This window comes from Penicillium hispanicum, assembly GCF_028827665.1.
Source record: "Penicillium hispanicum strain IBT 35686 chromosome Unknown utg000006l_segment0_segment0, whole genome shotgun sequence".
Lineage (NCBI taxonomy): Eukaryota > Fungi > Ascomycota > Eurotiomycetes > Eurotiales > Aspergillaceae > Penicillium > Penicillium hispanicum.
Genome location: NW_026623198.1, coordinates 2,435,113 through 2,454,339, shown reverse-complemented (window position 1 = coordinate 2,454,339; position 19,227 = coordinate 2,435,113). Strand labels below are relative to the sequence as shown.

At 51.4% G+C, this 19,227-nt stretch overlaps 6 protein-coding genes across 6 annotated transcripts; 4 read left to right on the top strand and 2 right to left on the bottom strand.

Moving 5' to 3' along the window:
• Positions 1-480: 480 nt before the first annotated feature.
• Positions 481-6,112, bottom strand: N7459_007253 (nucleoporin; the record flags this gene model as incomplete). The annotated part of the gene is made up of 4 exons (XM_056946421.1): positions 481-1,839; positions 1,901-4,987; positions 5,044-5,983; positions 6,045-6,112. The coding sequence occupies 4 exons, from the start codon at positions 6,110-6,112 to the stop codon at positions 481-483; spliced, it is 5,454 nt and encodes a 1,817-aa protein (XP_056798420.1).
• A 361-nt stretch (positions 6,113-6,473) lies between these two features.
• Positions 6,474-8,759, top strand: N7459_007252 (bifunctional anthranilate synthase/indole-3-glycerol-phosphate synthase; the record flags this gene model as incomplete). The annotated part of the gene is made up of 1 exon (XM_056946420.1): positions 6,474-8,759. One exon carries the CDS (start codon positions 6,474-6,476, stop codon positions 8,757-8,759), a length of 2,286 nt encoding a protein of 761 aa, XP_056798419.1.
• Positions 8,760-9,245: 486 nt separating this feature from the next.
• Positions 9,246-10,678, top strand: N7459_007251 (BRCT domain protein; the record flags this gene model as incomplete). The annotated part of the gene is made up of 5 exons (XM_056946419.1): positions 9,246-9,417; positions 9,485-9,673; positions 9,740-9,793; positions 9,938-10,041; positions 10,091-10,678. 5 exons carry the CDS (start codon positions 9,246-9,248, stop codon positions 10,676-10,678), a joined length of 1,107 nt encoding a protein of 368 aa, XP_056798418.1.
• Positions 10,679-10,976: 298 nt separating this feature from the next.
• N7459_007250 (snoRNA-binding rRNA-processing protein IMP4) lies at positions 10,977-11,903 on the bottom strand (the record flags this gene model as incomplete). Its single annotated transcript, XM_056946418.1, has 2 exons — positions 10,977-11,843; positions 11,898-11,903. 2 exons carry the CDS (start codon positions 11,901-11,903, stop codon positions 10,977-10,979), a joined length of 873 nt encoding a protein of 290 aa, XP_056798417.1.
• A 497-nt stretch (positions 11,904-12,400) lies between these two features.
• On the top strand, positions 12,401-15,717 carry N7459_007249 (putative regulator of nonsense transcripts; the record flags this gene model as incomplete). The annotated part of the gene is made up of 2 exons (XM_056946417.1): positions 12,401-12,636; positions 12,696-15,717. 2 exons carry the CDS (start codon positions 12,401-12,403, stop codon positions 15,715-15,717), a joined length of 3,258 nt encoding a protein of 1,085 aa, XP_056798416.1.
• Positions 15,718-16,484: 767 nt separating this feature from the next.
• Positions 16,485-17,495, top strand: N7459_007248 (alpha/beta fold hydrolase; the record flags this gene model as incomplete). The annotated part of the gene is made up of 1 exon (XM_056946416.1): positions 16,485-17,495. The coding sequence occupies one exon, from the start codon at positions 16,485-16,487 to the stop codon at positions 17,493-17,495; it is 1,011 nt and encodes a 336-aa protein (XP_056798415.1).
• Between the last annotated feature and the right edge of the window lie 1,732 nt (positions 17,496-19,227).

Here is a 19,227-nt window from a genome sequence, read left to right as displayed (position 1 = left end):
GGGAGATGTTAATTCTAGCTTCCTATGTAGAGTCATCTATGTAGAAGAGGCCTCCATTCGATTGCAGCAAGCCTGACAGGCCGGAGATTTTCTCAGCCGCACAGCCAGGGGAGTTTCTTTTCTCTTTCAATTACCGCCATGGATGTTTTAACATGGTCCTGTGTGCACAACCCAGCGCCTTTGTGCATTGTCCATCTAGCTACGTCACTTCGACATCTTGCCGAAGAAGCCTCGAAGGACAAACCGGATGAACCTTGATATACGCTATGGAAGATCGTTCGACTGAAACTAGCAGAAACTCAGGTTGCATAGCCAACTCTAGACGGAGTAAGCAGGGGACCCCTACGTGAAGTGCAATGCAAAATGAATCTTGATCGAGCATAGAAAGATTTTAGATCTGCTACAACCCCCTGATATCCAGTCCAGAATTCACACCCGAATAAAACAAGCAGACCAGATGCTATAACAAAGACATGAGTATCATGATTCCTCCTCTCCACCCAGACATGCAACAGCTGCCTGTAACTCCGTCACCACTTTCTCCTCCAACCGGTTCTCCGCACCAGAGTCCGACTTGAGCGGCTTCTGTCGCGACCATTCGACTTCCTTCTCATTGGTAGCGGCGATGCGTGCGCGCAGGACAGCGCGGCGGTTGAGGAGTTCTTCAATGTCTTCCTTCACCTGTGCCTTGTCCCACTTGAGATCTTGGATGGACTGGGGATCCAACCCGGCGCTGGCGCCCGCCTGGCGGCATCGGTCGAGGATGAAAGAGATCAATGCGAGCGAGTACGCCTCAGAAGTCATGCTCAGGCTGATCCACTGTGAAGAGGGAACCGAAGAGCTGCTAGAATGTCCAATCGAGAATATCTCCGCGGCGCGACTGAGTTGACCTTCAAATTGGTTGAGGAAAGCAGCCACCTCTGGTGCTGCCCGGCTGACATTGTAGAGTAAGTTCAGACACAGTGGCAGAAAACCGCCGGTCCATATAAGATACAGCCGAGGAACGGCGTCGAATGGCCCGAATCCCTTCGGTTGGCGAAGGATATTGGTCAAACGACAGGTTGACACGTTCATCAAGACTGCCTCTACCGCCAGGTGTTCGGCCAGTTGAGGAAGAGTAGACAGCTTGACAAGTATCGAGAGACTGAGATCTCCGTAGATCGGGTCACCGGCGACTGCGAGTTGATCGGCCCATGAGAAGAGTGTTGTGGCATGTCGAGCAATGTCGTTATCCTGGATGTGGTAATTGATGTGCTCGAGTAGACGATCGACGTCTTTTACCTGCAGACAAGTCTGAAGGATGGCAATGATGATGGCAAAATCCTTCGGAGTGCACTTCTCCGGTTGCTCGTGCAGATATGTGGTAAGCGATTTGAAGCCCTGCGCGACAACAACCTTGACAACTTCTACAATGATCTCCAGATCAGATGAGAGGGCCGCCTTGCTACGCCCGGCGGGCACGGAGCGTGATTCAACCAGGTGGAACTGGAGGGCGAGGAACAGCACATTGAGAAGGGACCGATAGTACTCAATGTCGTCGCTGATCAGCGCATCTTCGTATGTCCTGTGGCGGGCACGCAGTGCTTTCCATGTCACCTCGAGCAACCCGAATGCTTCAGATCCATGGGCTCCCACCTGCACCAACCGCTGGAGCAAGGCCTGAGCGAACTCGACTCGTACCTGCTGGATGCGTTCAAAGATGGCTTCTGGAGGACCACTGCGGGTATTTGCTTCAAGACAATGTTGTGCCACCACTGCCATTGAGCGTTGGATTTCACGATCAGGCATGAAATCCGCACAATGCTCTATGGCAAAAAACTTCCAACTGTTGAGAAGGCTCTGTCTTGGAATTAGTAACTTTGTTCAAGGGGAGATGTGAAAAAAGCAACGAGAGACCTACCACCTGCGCCTCCACAAGCGACAAGTTGATGTTGGCGCGTTCGAACTCCTCAGAGAAGCCTTGACTCCGAGTTCCTGCCCAGGCAAAGTCGTAAGACAACAGCTTTTGTCCAATTCGAATGTCATAGAAATAATCACGCCCCAGCGTACGATTTTCAAGTGGTGTTCTCTTGAAATCGATAATTTTGCAACCAGCGTACCGCATCTCAAAGTTTTTCTTTAGGTTGGCGTGCAAGGAAGAGTTATAGGCAGAGACTTCCACGGCATCTTTGGCATACCATTGCACCAAGGGAATAAGAGTCTTAAAAAAGCTCCAATCATTCGCCTCTTTGGCGGCATGGAGGTAGACAGCGCAGATGTCTGCGACGACAGCTGCGACCCGTGTGGCAAAGATCTGATCCGTCACAGGCAAAGCGGGGATTTTCAGCTTCGAGACGTGATTGACAATGCTTGGGAAGAAGTTAGGATGAAGTTTTAACTGTGGAGTCGCCCACGGCCAGTTTTCTTGAGCACGGGACACGAAGTCTAGTAATGTCAAGGCCACCTGAGGCTCCTCTTGATCAATGTGGGCCAATCTATCGAGTGCCATCTGTAGGAATGGTACACTTCGCATACTGGGATCCCCAGACTTGCTAGACTTTTTCAAAGTCTGACGAGGAGACGAGCCAGTGAGAATAAACACAGCAAGCCATTGCTGACGCTTACTAACAAAAGTCGACAGTAGGTTCCAGATTGAAAGGAGCAAGCTTTTGTCACCGAGGGGCTTATCGAGCTGCGAGAGCACGTCAAGGAATAGGCATGCTGACTCGGCACCAAGATGACCAACGAGAGACGGAGGTTCGTTGTCTGGGTTGGAAGCAGCACTACTAATGAGGATTTCCAGCAAAGACGCGACGGGCAGCCTGTAGGCATCATGCAGTGCATAAAGCTTGACCAGGACCGGTGCCGCTTTGAAAAGCTGTTCTTCCAGTAATGATACCGAGTGCTCTGTAAGCTGTGCTGCCCGGACGAGCTTGACACACAATCCCAAGGTGGATTGGACTTGTTTCTCAACCAAAGCGAGTTGGCGGAGATGAAGGGTAGACGGGCTTTCAAGGCCGTCGGAGATTAATCGAAGAAGTGGGTTGAAAGCTAGATCTGCCGAGGACCGGGGTCGCAGCATGTCGAGGATGTACGCGGCTGAAGCGGAGAAGACACCAGTGAGCTTGGATTCCAGCTTGGCGGTGTCGTTGATACCGTAGGCATAATAGAGGATTCGGTCAAAGGTGTCGGCCAGAATGGCATTAATTTCCAATCGCTGCTCTGGAAGATTGAATCGCCAATTTCCGTTGCTGTTGTAGATTTCGACCATTGTCCTGGTGAAATTCAGGAGGATTGTTCTCATCACATGCGATGGGATGCCAGCACTCCAGTCGTTCGCAATTGTTGACTTTGCGGAAACGCTGTTGGGGCTCTTTCGTAATACTGCTCGAGAGGCCGCATCATCCACAGCGGATCTCAGTAGGCTGATAGCGCTGATGAGGAATGGATACTCTCCACTTGGAATCTCCACCGCTGAAACAATTGCAGCCATGATCCCACCGGTTTCGCCTGATCCTATGAAGCTGGTGCGGCTAAAGAAAGGCCATATTCGGCAAGGAAGCACCTTCAGGACCTCTTGGATGAATCGCAGACAGGCCGTGATCGGATCCAGTGCCTTGACTGGATCACCCCGAGACCCGATATTTTGCAGATTGCGCTCAAAAAGGTCTAGGACTACCGAAATGATATCGCCCTGGTGAGATAAACCGTCACTGGCCATTTCGAGAACCCTCTTGGCGCTGGCGCCATTGCGATCCTTGGCGCTGGCGACCAGATCGGCGAGAAGCCCAACGATTTCTGTACCAGTCGCAGCATCCCAGTGAGAAGCGTCTCCGCCGCTTGCATTCCACTCCTCCAGCCAGCTTCCGAGAAAGCTCAAGCAAGAGTATTGATGTTGCCACATGATAACTGCTGGCTTAGACTCCGAAATCACTTGGCCGATTGTGGCTGCTGGGATTTCCGACGTGCCTCTGACTATCAGCGCATTGTTCGTCTTATCTTCGAGAAGCCCCCCGCGAGGTACTGATTCGAACATTGGAAAAGCCTGGGTAAGAGACACGAGGTTTGCGTTCTCATCTTCTCGGATTGTTTCATAACCTTGAAAACTCGGAGAGACAACCTGTGTGAAAGTGTCTATACTCTCCAGCTCCTCGAATATCTGAGGCATGCAGTCCTCATTGACCCAGTGCTCGCTCACTAGAGCACGGCAGAGCTTCAGAAAAGGGATAGTCTCGTAAGGAAATCGAGACCGCGCGATGATGAAAATGTTGTCCATCAAGAGAGCATCTCCGGCAAAAATCAACTTGGGATCACTGGCAGCCCCTAGCGAATCTGCTGAATCCGGTGGGAAATGATCGGGAGTGCCAGTGAGTACGGCCAAAACGGACTCGACAATCTCCGGCGAGTATTCTAGATACATGGTCGCGACTCGAATGAGATCGAGAAGAGCCAAGCGGACCCAGCGGTATGTCAACTCATCGTCAATGGCAGAAACCAAACCGGCTTTTGTAGACAATGTCACAATGGCATTGAAAACCGGATCCTTAATTCCGTCATGTACAAAGATCGGCCATGCCTCTTCCGCCGTGAGTTTCGGGGTTCGGGCGCAGTCGAGCAGATCTTCGTAGAGCGATTGTTCAGGGGCCCCAGAAAGGCGTGCGTTGTGGGTGTTGGACTGAAATGAGTTGACTGCACTGTGAAATTGCTCGAATTCCCGAGCTTCTCTGTCATGTTCAGCCAGTTCTCTCATGGTATACAGAACTAGACCCCATGAATAGGCTGCGGGATTGGCTGTGCCCAAGCGACCGCAAACTCCCAGGAAGATCTCGTTGATTGGTGAGATCTTCTCTTTGGACAAGAAATAGGCCGGTTTCCCCGATGGAATAGTCTGAGGTTGTGTTCTGCCCATGATGGCAGGAATGACGAGAGCGAGTTTCAAGAAGGCTAGAGTAGTGAGTGAGGCAAAGGCCTGTAGAGGAAATAGCACCTCAACAGGATCTCGGCAAAACTAGTATAACGATCAGTGTCAAGAGTGCACATTATTGAGCATGGGAGAAGACTCACTGCTTGCAAAGTCTCCAAGAAATCAAAGCGCGCCATGAGCTCAAGCCAGGATAGGACAAGATCCCCAGAAGGAATTTCTGCCGAGGCTTGAAGCTGATGGAACATGATCTGGAGGATATGAACGACCTCTTCCACAGATGTTGACCTCCAAAGATCTTCTGTCTGTTCATTACTCTCATTCATACCCAGCCAGCCGCCATCTCCCTCTAAGTCCGTCAACCGTTTGCGAATCGCTTCAATACACTCTTCCAGAAATTGCCCCAACGCATTACCACTCGACTTATCGCGGAATAGGGATGCTCCCAGTTCACACAAAGCAAACTTGCGACCACTTCCTAGGCCTAGGGTGCCATTCGACTGATTAAAATGGTCATGAAGCGATAACGCGAGCAGCTTGCGAGAGGTTTTTAACAGATGGCTCCTTTCCGAAAGATATAGATTGCGCAACCGTAACCGCCGGTTGATTTCTGTGTCGAATGAAGAAGCACTCTCGTCGCCACCGGTCTTTTTGAGAAAGTTTGCCAGGTTTGGACCTGCCATCGAAACGCGAAGATTGTCGGCACCTGCCGCATTTTGGAGGCTTGTGGCTTCCTCACTGGAGAAGCTCGTTGTCAAGCGTGCCGCAGGACGATTCTGCCATTCAAGCACTGTGATGCGCAACGCCGTGATCTCGTCAATTTGAGCCTTCTCGCTGAGCCATTGCGCGTCGGCTTTGATCTCCTTCAAGTCAAACGAGTTCTTGGCATTGGTTTCCACATGAATCGCCGCTGTTTTGGATTCGAATTCGGATTTGGCTTTCGCAGAGGAGCGAGAAAACGGAGTTAGACTTTGGGACAGAAGGTGGATACTGTCGGGATGTGACAGGAAGGCAAAGATGTTGCCTCCATCATCGGCGTGACCTTCTGGGTCTGTGGCATAAAGAAACGCTCTCTTCCAGGACCTGTACACGGAAAGAAAAACCAATTAGACTCATTTCGAAAGAGCAATTCAGGTTGACCTACAAAAGTTGAACGTCCCCAGAGAAGCACTTGTCCAGGGACGGGAAATAGGCCGCCGGGACAGGAGCCATTTGGCAGGGCAATTAGAACATCATAAGACTTCACAAGAGTGGCAAGAGCAGGCACGAGCCAGAAGTGAGGTGTTTGGGCACCGCAAGGTAGCTCTGATAGCTCGAGAGGGAGCTCTAACCGAAGATTTCACTTTGACCGCGCGCCTGCGGTCAACAATCCGCATTTCCTATCTGGGTTTAGCGTTGGGCGGTGAATGCAAAGCCGCTGCGCTTCCAAATAATCCCTTGAGTCACCCTGGCTGTGATCGACCACCATCAGGCGCGTTGACGGGCTAGGGCGAAGGATTTTGTCCCTGGTGTTTCTCACGACTCCCGGATATTTTAATTGTTCTGTCTCCTATCCCCCAAACCATCCGCGGCCATGGCAGACCTTGTCGACCACTCCCCCCACCATCCCACCAGAGCTGCCCGATTGGACACTGCCTCGAATGTGGTTCTAATCGATAACTACGACTCTTTCACCTGGAACGTCTACCAATACCTTGTGCTTGAGGGGGCCACTGTTACTGTTTTCCGTAACGATGAAGTCACCGTGGAGGATCTGATTGCGAAAAAGCCGACACAACTGGTGATCAGTCCCGGACCCGGTCACCCGGAGACAGATGCAGGGATTAGCAATGCTGCCATCGAGTATTTCAGTGGGAAAATCCCTATTTTTGGTGTCTGCATGGGACAGCAGTGCATCATCTCTTCCTTTGGCGGTAAAGTGGATGTGACGGGCGAGATTCTGCACGGCAAGACCTCAGTGTTGAAGCACGACTCCAAGGGTGTCTATGAAGGATTGCCCGCCGGTCTCTCGGTCACCCGATACCACTCTCTAGCAGGAACCCATTCGACCATCCCGGAATGCATGGAAGTGTCTTCGTGGGCGGAACTCGAGGACGGCAGTGGCAATAACGTTATCATGGGCGTGAGACACAAGCAGCTGGCGGTGGAGGGTGTCCAATTTCACCCAGAGAGTATCCTAACAGAGTATGGGCGGACAATGTTCAGAAATTTCCTTAAATTCACCTCGGGTACTTGGGACGGGAGCCAGCCAAATGCAACGGACACCGCCACGGCCAAGTCTGCTCCTTCCGGGGACAAGAAGGTGTCTATTCTGGAGAAGATCTATGCTCATCGCAAGAATGCCGTTGAGGAGCAGAAAAAAATACCAGCACTGCGTCCAGAGACCCTCAATGCTGCTTACGATCTGAACATCGCACCCCCGCAGATCCCGTTCCCTGCACGGTTGAGACAGTCAGATTACCCGCTATCCCTGATGGCAGAGATCAAGCGAGCATCCCCCTCCAAGGGGATAATCTCGGCGGATGTGTGTGCTCCAGCCCAGGCGCGCGAATACGCCAAAGCTGGCGCTAGCGTCATCTCCGTTCTCACGGAGCCCGAGTGGTTTAAAGGCACAATTGACGACCTTCGCGCAGTCCGTCAGAGCCTGGAAGGTGTCACCAACCGCCCCGCTATCCTTCGAAAGGAATTTGTGTTCGATGAATACCAGATATTGGAGGCACGACTGGCCGGCGCTGACACCGTTCTGTTGATTGTGAAGATGCTCAGTGTTGAGCTTCTTACAAGATTGTATCACTACTCCCGTAGTCTTGGCATGGAGCCTCTCGTCGAGGTCAACACGCCCGAGGAGATGAAGATTGCAGTCGACCTGGGATCTGAGGTCATCGGTGTCAACAACAGAGACCTGACGAGCTTTGAAGTCGACCTCGGCACTACCAGCCGCCTGATGGACCAAGTACCAGAGAGCACCATTGTGTGCGCTCTCAGTGGCATCATGGGCCCTAAGGACGTCGAGGCCTATAAGAAGGAAGGCGTGAAGGCCATTCTTGTGGGAGAAGCTTTGATGCGGGCGCCGGACACCTCTGCATTTGTGGCGCAGCTTCTGGGAGGATCTGCCTTCCAAAATCCATCATCATCAAATTCTCCATTGGTGAAGATTTGCGGTACTCGATCTGAGGAAGCAGCCCATACCGCCATTCAAGCTGGGGCCGATCTCATCGGCATTATTCAAGTACAGGGCAGGTCAAGGAATGTTCCGGACGACGTGGCTCTTCGCATAGCTCAAGTGATCAGGTCGACACCACGACCCGGATCCGAGGCCAGCGTCCCGCAGCAATTATCTAAAGCGACTGCTTCTGAATGGTTCGATCATTCGGCCGGCGTCTTGCGACACCCTTCCCGCGCCCTGCTGGTGGGTGTGTTCATGAATCAACCGTTGTCCTACATTCTAACCCAACAACAAAAACTGGGACTCGACGTTGTGCAACTTCATGGCTCTGAGCCATTGGAATGGGCCAGTCTGATCCCTGTGCCTGTGATCCGGAAATTTGCTCCAGGGGACGTAGGAGTTGCTCGTCGCGCATACCACTCTCTTCCGTTGCTGGACTCCGGTGCGGGAGGATCGGGTCAGCTCCTAGAAGAGGCTGGGGTTCAGAAGGTGCTTCAGAGCGATGACGGATTGCGAGTCATTTTAGCCGGTGGCCTGAATCCGGACAATGTAGTTGACGTGGTGAAGAAGTTGGGGAATTCGGGATCCAAGGTAGTTGGCTTGGATGTGAGTTCCGGGGTGGAAACAAACGGCGCTCAGGATCTGGACAAGATCCGAGCATTTGTCAAGGCCGCCAAAAGTATTCGCCAGTAGCTCCTCTGGTGGTTTGATGTTTCTTTCTCTGTTCAAAATCTCGGGAATTTCGGTGACTGTTTTTCTCACCCCATCCTCACTTTTATACACGAAGGCATTCATAGCAATGTGATATTTTCTTAGGCTTCTATCTCTTTCCTCACAGCCTCACTTTCTCCATTTAACCCATTCTGGACACTCATATTCGACTGGAAATTTAGGTTCTTTCTCTCCTTCCATCCTGCATCGGGGCAAACTACTTCGAACCACGTCACACAAGACCATCCAGTGAACACTTCACGAGCTTTCAACCAGCGTTTTATAAAACCTCACCAACCTCGCTTACACTAGCCTGGTTTTTTTTCCTACTCAAAATCCGCAACGGGGCAAGTCATATACCTTTTGGCCAGATTCATATATCACAATTTCTCAATCGCAGACGACCGGCGAAACGTTGACCTGATTGAGACTTTCGTGGTGCTCCGTTGACTAGTATCTTCAACCACGATGGGGAAAACATTCCAAAGGGTTCATGCCAGCACAGTCGGCAAGTTCGAACATGGGGATAAGATCCCCCAATGGGTGCGCGCGAATGGCGGCGAGTTTCACCGGGAAGTCAACCCCAGAGTAACTCATCTTATTGCATCGATGGAGGCATTCAAGGAAAACGTGGAAGCAGGTATTGGCGTTTCTCGTATTTCGGCTGCATCGATAAATCCACAGCGAAGGTCACTAACCAACTACAGTGAAAATGGCCAAGGAACTTCCGGCGGTCAAAATTGTGAGCTACGACTGGCTCGAGGATTCGCTGCTATCAAATACTCGTCGACCCAAGGCCGAGGGTCCGTATCTCCTTGAAAATCTTGTCAAGAACAATGGCCGCAAACGCAAAAGCACTGAAGAGCCAAAGCAAAAGCCTGCCAAGAGGCGTATTGGTACGTTTGAATCTCCCTTCTGTGTCTTGGAAGTGAATTTTGTAATAATCTTAATATCGAACTTAGTGGACCCTTTCATCCATAAGAAGACCACAAAGTGTGGCAAGCCTGCTGCTCCACGTATGTCCAAAATATACACTGCATCCCTTTCACATATTCTCCATACTCTAAGTCTCTGTTGTCATCTTCTCTACCGTCATCTTGTTTTACACATACACGCTCGCGCTCCGTACACCTTTTCCGGCTTTCACTAATGGAACATAGCAAAGAACCGCATCTACATGGATCCCAATACGGCGGAATTATGGAATGCAACTTTGGTGCGGCCATGCAGTAACCCCCAGCGCCGAGAAAAATATCAGCTTGCGGTAAGTGGCAATGTCTTCATTGCCAGAACTCATTCTTACAGGATCGCAGATCTTTCAGACTACCGCCGAGCCATACACATATTCGGCATACATCAAACGAACCCTGCCTGGGAAGTCAGACGTTGAGCGCCTGGTTGGTCCGAAGAGTGATCTTTCCCTTGCAAAAACTGCTTTTACAAGGTTCTTCGCCGTTCAAACCGGCAAAGAGTGGGAGAACAGAATGGATGGGAAGAGCCCGCCTTCGAAGACAGACCCTGATGGCAATATCTTGCCAGCTCACGAAGGGTGGTTCTCTTTTGAAGCAAAAACAAACATTTTCACAGACTTCATCATGCAAGCCCACCAGTCACCTGATTCCATGGAAAGCACTCCCATCACTGGATGCACGCCGGCTGAGAGCCAAGTCAATTCTGCTTTTGATCTTAGCCATCCAGATGATGAAACGATGACATACCAGAATAGTGGTAACTACGGAGGCATTGATTCCAATGAGACCCATGATCAGAGTGAGCTTGACGAGCAGGGGAATGCAATGGAAATTGATGACGACTACGGGGCACTGAGCCAGGGCCACATATCGACCGAGGATGGCTCACAGCCCGATTTCATGATGGACCGTGGTACAATGATCGAATGATTGGGAGTGATCCGGTACTTAAGACTGATTGAGAAAGTGCCGGGAGGATTAGGGGCTTGCGAGGACGGTTTACTAGAGGGTCGAGTGAGAAGCCACGATCGTCCATGGGATTAGGGAACTTGATTATTGAATTTTGGGACGACTCAAGAGTCATTCGAACGGGGTATACATAAAAATGGACCTCAGAAATCTAAGATGGTGCGGAGGAAACAAACCCCTTTTAAGTAAACCGTAAAACACCCTTGCGCCAGTTAAATCTCCACACCCACCGCCGACACCATGATGCAAGTTGGGCAATCTAAAGGTAATCTTTCTTCCGGCTAGTCCTCGTGTACTGGGTAAGAGCCCATTCAATGTCACCAGTCGAACCCTTCTCAAGAGTTCCACCCCGAATCTCGAAGAGTCGCATTGTCATGCGCGGCCCGACCTCGGCAAGCTCAACGTCCCGATAGCCCGTCTTCACAAAGACGTGGTGCCGCACCTCGATACTGTCCTCCTTATTCACAAAGCTCACGACACGGTTGCCAACCTTCCCAGTTTCACGCGGTGGGAAAAGGTGCTTGAGGATCTGGACCACACGGGTACCCAGCTTGGTCGTAAAACCCTCAAAAATCAAGTGAGGGTAGCTCTCCGAAACGGTACCCCGGGCCGCATTTGGGATATCTGCCCGAAGAACGACATTGTGTAGTGAGAAGCTTGCGGTCGGACCATGCGGAAGATGTGAGACGGTGAGGGCAGTGGGGGTACCACGGTGCTCGTGCAGAAGAATCATATCGGTCAAGGCGGCACTATTGGCGCTAGAGACTAGATCTGGGAGAACGAGGTTTCCGCGGTTAAGACGAATAGCAGTAGGGAGGAGCAACCGAATCTCCTTGGCGAAAGCACCTAGGCGAGCAGAGGGCGAACGGGAGGTGGTGACCAGCGGACGGGGATCGATCACGCCCGATGTTAAAGCATATTCGTCGTCGACGTCGATTCCTTCTTCTTTAGACTCATCATATTTGAAGTCTTCCCGAAGCTTCTTGTCATTCGCAATCGAAGGGTCCAAAGGCTTCCCAGAGGCTAGAGATGCTTTGAGCTGAGCTCGTTTCTCTGCAATGGAGGCATCGCGGAGGAGCAGCGCTCTTCGATAGAGATAGTCTCGGCGCTCACGAGCTTGACGGCGCTACAGAGAATTAGAACCCTTGGAAGGATTTATGATATTGTAGCCGATACATACCAGCATCTTGGTAAGGTGTGTGAAGGTTGTCCGGGTACGGGTAGTCTTGAGATTGATAGAAAGCGGGCAACTTTTTTTTTCTAAACGCCGGGACTGCGCCTTTGGTCCGCGACCGCCACCGTAGTGGGATCCCACCGATAGAGAATCCGGATCGCAAATGCGGAGAGGCTTTTCGGACCATCCAAAACTCTTCCACTCCCTTTTGTCAGTCCTCTGTGATAGAGAGCTGGACTAGATGTCGGTAATCCTGCATTCTTTATAAACACCTCCACTAACCTCTGCCCTACATACAGACCTCCTCCCTTTCCTTGCCCCTCAGAACCATTCACACTGGTCCTGGAGAACCGCACAGGACGGACCGGCTTGTCCCCTACACTCTTTTGATTACAACCTGAAGCCCACCGCCCCTAAAAACACATGTTGCTTCTCGCTCGCCTTTCATTCAACTTTCGGCTTTGATTGAAACTTTCGCGTTCCCCTTAGGAAGCCTGTCGACTCGCGTCATGGAGAACTATCCTCCAGGACTGGGTGACGATTCTACTGTTATGGCAGATCTTGATGACGTTAATGCGAATGCTATGGCCAGAGCTCGCCCGCGCCGACATGACGACGAAGATGACGGATCCGATATCCTTGAAGATGATGACTTAGAGAGTACGGTTGGTGGGCCAGCCAACGGGAACCAGAAGGGCCAGAGTCATTCCGAAGAAGAGAAAGAGCTTCCTGCCCATGCATGCGCGTAAGTGACCTATAATACTTTTCTTTCATATTTCCTATCGACTGACAAGATCATACCAGTTACTGTGGTATCCATAACCCTAGTAGTGTGGTGAAGTGTCTTTCTTGCAATAAGTGGTTCTGCAGTGCCCGTGGCAATACCTCCTCTTCTCATATCGTCAATCACCTCGTCCGAGCTCGTCACAAGGAGGTCCAGTTGCACCCAGGCTCATCTCTCGGTGATACCATTCTTGAATGCTACAATTGTGGAACGAAGAATGTCTTCCTGCTTGGCTTCATTCCTGCGAAGTCGGACACCGTTGTGGTTCTTCTATGCCGACAACCATGCGCTGCGATGCCTTCATCGAAAGATATGAACTGGGATACCTCTCGCTGGCAGCCGCTTATCGAGGACCGGTCTTTTTTGCCATGGCTGGTGGGTGCACCATCTGACCAGGAACAGCTCCGAGCTCGCCACCTCAGCCCACAATTGATCGCGAAGCTCGAAGAGATGTGGAAAGAGAATTCTCAAGCGACCCTCGAAGATCTGGAGAAGGCTACAGCTGTCGATGATGAACCTGCTCCCGTCTTGCTGCGCTATGACGATGCTTTCCAGTACCAGAATATCTTTGGACCCCTCGTCAAAATCGAGGCAGACTACGACAGGAAGCTTAAGGAGTCCCAGTCTCAGGATGGACTAATCACGCGTTGGGATCTCGGTCTTAACAACAAGCACCTTGCAAGCTTCGTCCTGCCAAAGCTCGAACTCGGAGATGTGAAGTTGGCTGTTGGTGATGAGATGCGCTTGAAGTACACTGGTGAATTGCGCCCTAAATGGGAGGGTGTTGGGTATGTCATCAAGATCCCCAACAACCAGTCCGATGAGGTCACCATCGAGTTGCGCTCCAAGGGCGATCATAAGTCAGTGCCTACGGAATGCACGCACAACTTCACCGCAGACTATGTCTGGAAATCAACTTCGTTTGATCGGATGCAGCTCGCCATGAAGACCTTCGCCGTAGACGAGATGAGTGTCTCGGGCTATATCTTCCATCGCCTACTTGGACACGAAGTTGCTGCGGCTCCAATGAAGACACAGATTCCCAAGAAATTTAGTGTGCCCGGCCTACCAGATCTCAACGGCAGTCAAATCAATGCTGTGAAGAGCGTGCTCCAACGACCGTTGAGTCTGATCCAAGGCCCCCCAGGAACTGGTAAGACTGTGACTTCGGCCACAATCATCTACCACCTTGCCAAGATCAACGGCGGTCAGGTTCTAGTCTGTGCCCCATCCAACGTTGCAGTTGATCAGCTTTGTGAGCGCATCCACCGCACTGGCCTCAAGACCGTGCGCGTGACTGCTAAGTCGCGAGAGGACGTCGAGTCTCCCGTTGGTTTCCTCTCCCTTCACGAGCAGGTGCGAATGAACGATAGCAACATCGAGTTGGTAAAACTCAATCAGCTCAAGTCTGAATTGGGCGAATTGTCCAGCCAGGATGAGAAGCGCCTGAAGCAGTTGACTCGGGCCGCTGAGCGAGAGATCCTGAGCAACGCGGATGTGATCTGCTGCACTTGCGTTGGTGCGGGCGACCCTCGTCTCGCCAAGTTCAAGTTCCGAACTGTTTTGATTGATGAGTCGACCCAATCTGCTGAGCCAGAGTGCATGATTCCGCTGGTCCTAGGCTGCAAGCAAGTGGTGTTGGTCGGTGACCACCAGCAGCTTGGTCCTGTCATCATGAATAAGAAGGCGGCCAAGGCTGGGTTGAATCAGTCTCTTTTCGAACGACTGGTCATTCTGGGCTGCTCGCCTATTCGCCTGAATGTCCAATATCGTATGCATCCCTGTCTTTCTGAATTCCCATCGAACATGTTCTACGAGGGATCTCTGCAGAACGGTATTACCATTGCAGACCGCCTCCGTCGTGATGTTGACTTCCCGTGGCCCATGATGGATGACCCTATGATGTTCTGGTCCAACTTGGGCAATGAGGAAATTTCGGCTTCGGGTACTTCATACCTCAACCGGACTGAGGCTACCAATGTCGAGAAAATTGTCACTCGCTTTTTCAAGGCAGGTGTTCAGCCGAAGGACATCGGTATCATCACTCCGTACGAAGGCCAGCGCAGCTATATCGTGAGCTCTATGCAGGCCAATGGCACTTTCAAGAAGGAACATTACAAGGAGATTGAAGTGGCGTCCGTTGACGCCTTCCAGGGTCGAGAGAAAGACTACATAATCCTCTCTTGCGTTCGTTCCAACGACCATCAAGGCATTGGTTTCTTGAGTGACCCTCGCCGTCTCAACGTCGCCCTCACACGAGCCCGATTTGGTCTTGTTATTCTGGGTAACCCGAAGGTTCTTTCCAAGCATCCCCTGTGGAACTGTCTCCTGCAGCACTTCAAGGAGCGGCACTGTCTGGTGGAGGGACCTTTGTCCAATTTGCAAGAGTCTCTAATTCAGTTCAGCCGGCCGAAGCAGGCATACCGAGGCCCCCAGCGCTTCCAGATGTCTTTCAACCAGGCGTCCAACGCCAACAACAGCACTGTGAATGGCCGGAATGGCCTCCGCCAGGAGTATCATGATACTGGATCCGTGGTTGGTTACATCCCAGATGATGTTTCCTCGGTGCACTCCTCTGCACTGGGTGGCGTTGGCCTTCCCTCCGGATACCCACCGATGTTCCAGAACTTTGCGGACGCCTGGCCGTCGATCTCTGCTGGACGTCGGGCCAATGGTGGCCGTGCCAAGGGAGCTCCTAGCGTCACTGGAGAATCTGTGGCTGCTACGGAGTCTGATGTGACTGGAAGCATTGTTGACGGCAGAAGTGTTGACCAAGGCGGCGTTAGCCTTGCCGGCTTGAGCATCAATGACATGAACAAACAGCCCAGTCTCAGCCAGTCCGATCGTCTGAAGCGCTACGTGGAATCTGGTGGTCGCGAGCCCTACCGTACTGGCGTCCCCGACAGTGGCAGTATCTTCGGAGGTAGTTCTGCTAGCATCCGTGTTACACGCGGGGTTCCAGGCCATAATGTGCACGACGACGATGACGCTCGCAGTGTTTCGACAGCCTTTGCTAGCCAGGTCGGTGGAAACTACGACTGAGTGAAGCATTCAATGGCCATTGTACGTTGGGGCAGTCCGTTATCGGTAGCCCCTTCTTGTCTTCCCGGGGAAGCCAGAGTCGCATGAAATGTCAGGGTTCCTTCCACCAGAGTCTTGCCCGTCCGTCTCTTCCGTACCGATCGGAATATCAGATCGGTGAGGCTAGGGCCAGCCCACTAGCCTTCAGGTGCTCGAGTTCTTCTGAACTGCCAGTCGAGGTTAATCACCTCTCAGCCCAACGGAAAGGCCGCCCTAGTCTCGAACTTCCTCATTCTCACCCGTGTCAAGATATTCTTATCAGGCTCGTTGCGGGTCGGATGGCCGACGCTGACTTTCCAGCTTCCTTTGCCCCAAGAGCAGCGCCCTGAACAAGCCTAGACAAGCTGTCGGTTGTCGCTTTCCAGCCCGAACGGAGTCAGTAGAAAGCCATCGGGCAGCTTTGAGAATTTCCCCAGCCCCCCTTCGGGCTCGATTCTTCCTAGCGGTCTTTGTCTCTTAGACTTCTTTCTAATTGCTTTGGATAATCGAGACCAATTTGTCCCTTTGATCTTTCACCGTCGTGATCCGAGTAAACGTAGTGCCGTAGGGTCCTATTGACGGCGTTCCGTTCCACTTCATTGCGGCCTAACCTATCGGGCTGACAGATGTGGCTCCAATAAGGGCCTCCGCTACTTGAGCACTATCATACCGCTTTGCCCCGCTCGATCTAAATTCATCTCACTGCAGAGTGGGCGCCTCGTCACCACTGTATATCGGACCAACGAATCATGGCAACACCGTCTCGAAATTGGTCAACCCAGACGGGCTCGTCAATGGTCTCCATTGGCTCCCACCGCCTCTTCGTTTCAGTTAGCGGTCCTCCCCGCACAACAGAGCCACTAGTGATCATCCTCGCCGGCGCCGGCGACGTCGCATCCTCCTACACAGCCCTGTCACCCCTCGTAGTCCGATTTTCCCGGATGTTACTATATGACCGCACCGGACTCGGCCGCAGCGAGCCCGGTCCACAGAGATCGACTGCCGTACAGGCGGCCAAAGATTTACGCAGACTTCTCGAGGTGATGGTCTTAGGTCCCCCGCTGCTCCTAGTGGCGCACTCCTACGGGGCCATCGTCGCCCGCGAGTATTTCCATTTGTACGCCGGCGACGTCGTGGGCATGGTGCTGGCCGAGGGCTCCACAGAACGGCAGTGTGACTATTTTCGACTGCCAGATCCTAACATTGACGCCGTGTTGGGGAATTTGAAGGTGGCGCAAGTGACCGGGTTAAGGGCGGACTCGAAGCTGTCGCGGGACGAGTGGCGGGAGCGCGCCATTGATATCGCGCGTGGAGCGGTGGCCGCGCAGGCCGAGGCAGATTCTCTCGTGGAGGTTTGTCGTTCGCTAGGAGAGAAGAAGCAGTTTCAGCAGCGGGCAATGGGGGACCGGCCGGTGAGTGTGATTCGCTGTAATGGGACGCGCGACTTTGAGCGGATCTATCAGCATGGCGTTGCGGCGGGCAATGGGTCAGTTCAGCAGCAGCAGGAGTTTCGGAGGCTGCTTGATCAGATGGAGGCGATTGACCAGGACCTGAAGGAGGAGCAGCTTCAGCTGTCATCGAGGGTGCGCTTGGTGCATCTGCCGGACTGTGGGCATAATGTGCACTTGGTCCGTCCGGATGTGGTGGCGGGGGAAATCCAGTGGGTCTGGGAGCAGTTGCAGAGTGCAAGGGTGAGTACCAGGCGTCAGATCAGGAGGACAGTTGCGGGTGGGGCAGGGGGCAGTCGACCCACATACTAACCTGATCGGGTTGGTGTGACTTAAGCGAGCTGTCCCCTGCTATACATACCACTAGTTTTCTAATTTACCTTCCTTTTTATTCCTCTACTAGACGTCTCCTAAACATCCCTCCTTCCTCTGCTAGATCACTGTAAAAAAAATCAAAAAAAAACCCCTAAAAAATAAGAAAAACTATAAAACCCCTAAAAAATTATTAATTATATAGCTAAACTAGCCTTTTATATACTATATTTAATTTTAGATCAGAATTTTAAATTAATAAATATTATTTTATATAAATCTAAGCTATAGATATCTAGTAGATATTTAGTAGATATCTAGTAAACGTTTAAGAGATATTAAACTAAAAGTTAAGTAAAGACTACAATATATATATATATCTAGAATATATATAAATATATAATATAAATAAGAGATATTTATTGTTATTTAAGTCTATTGATTTTTTTTTAAGCTTTTAATATTTTCTTCTCTAGCTCTAACTCCTTTAACTAAAGTTATTTCTTTTTAATAGCCCTATATTTAGTCTGCTCTGTTAAAAAAGAGGAGTATAAATGATTAATAGAGATAAATAATTAGATATCTATTAGACTTCTCCTAGATATCTTACCTTTATCCTTATATTGAAGATAACCTTTGTGTTGATGTTGAACGGGAGTGGTACTACAGTATTTGTGGGAAATATAAAACTCGCCTATCCTAAACTGGACTAGTATGTAATCATTGACCAGGACAGTTGAAATTCCCCTTCCTAATCAGGCTAGTCAACTGCACCCTGCCCCACAACCAACTGTCCAGGTAATCCGACAACTCAGTACAGTAGGTGAGTACCTGTGCAAGGGAGGATGCTGTGAAACTTTGACATCTCCAGATTCGGCAATTTCTGCGTTGTTCTGGTGCGTCTGGAAATCCACGAAACTCGGCAGTCTTGGATTCGGACCAGACAGATCAAAGAGATCCCTGGAGCCTATTTAACCCTACTTGGTCTTCAGTTCGTTGTTCATGCAGGTCACCGCCACACCAGATCTGCAAGGCAGAATACCATTCCATGTATAGAAATTCGGTCGTGCCATGAATAGATTTGCATCGCCCTGGGAATTCGCAAGTTCTCGGGGGCTACCCTGCATCGACCCGTCTTTTAATAGAACTTTCCCACGAGGGCATTCCCAACGCATGGTTATTCTTGTCGCCTAACCGCGCAACAGGGCACAGCCCTGCAAACACAGCAAACCACCCATGCTGACATATCCACACGTGATGCCGATCCCCGTGACCACACCGCCACATGGAAACCGGGATTTGTCAGTGGCGGTCATAGTGGATTCGGATGGCTGCCTGACCAGGTTTTGCTTGCGTTTTCTGCTTGACGCCCGAGCGAAGGCTTCAATAGCCGCTAGAAGAGGTGACAAGGCAATGAGTCATGGTGGCAGGGCAGGTTCTCGCCCTTTACACATCATGGTGGGCGAAAATATTCATAAACAGCAAAATCCCCGTTCGCCGGAGGCTGCATGTGTACATACCTGGATATAGCATATACTGCTGAGGTGTCGAGCACCACAACCACTGCAGGATTTGCCGTGCTTCCATTTCAGCTGGACGGCAACTCCGCGACAGCAAAGCAGCGAAACGCCGAGAAGCGCGCGCAGAGGCCGGCCTCCTCTAGAGAACGATAGCGCCGGAAAGAGCAGGCGGAGTCGTCGGTACCGCCTACGCCACAGTGGCGGTGGTTGCG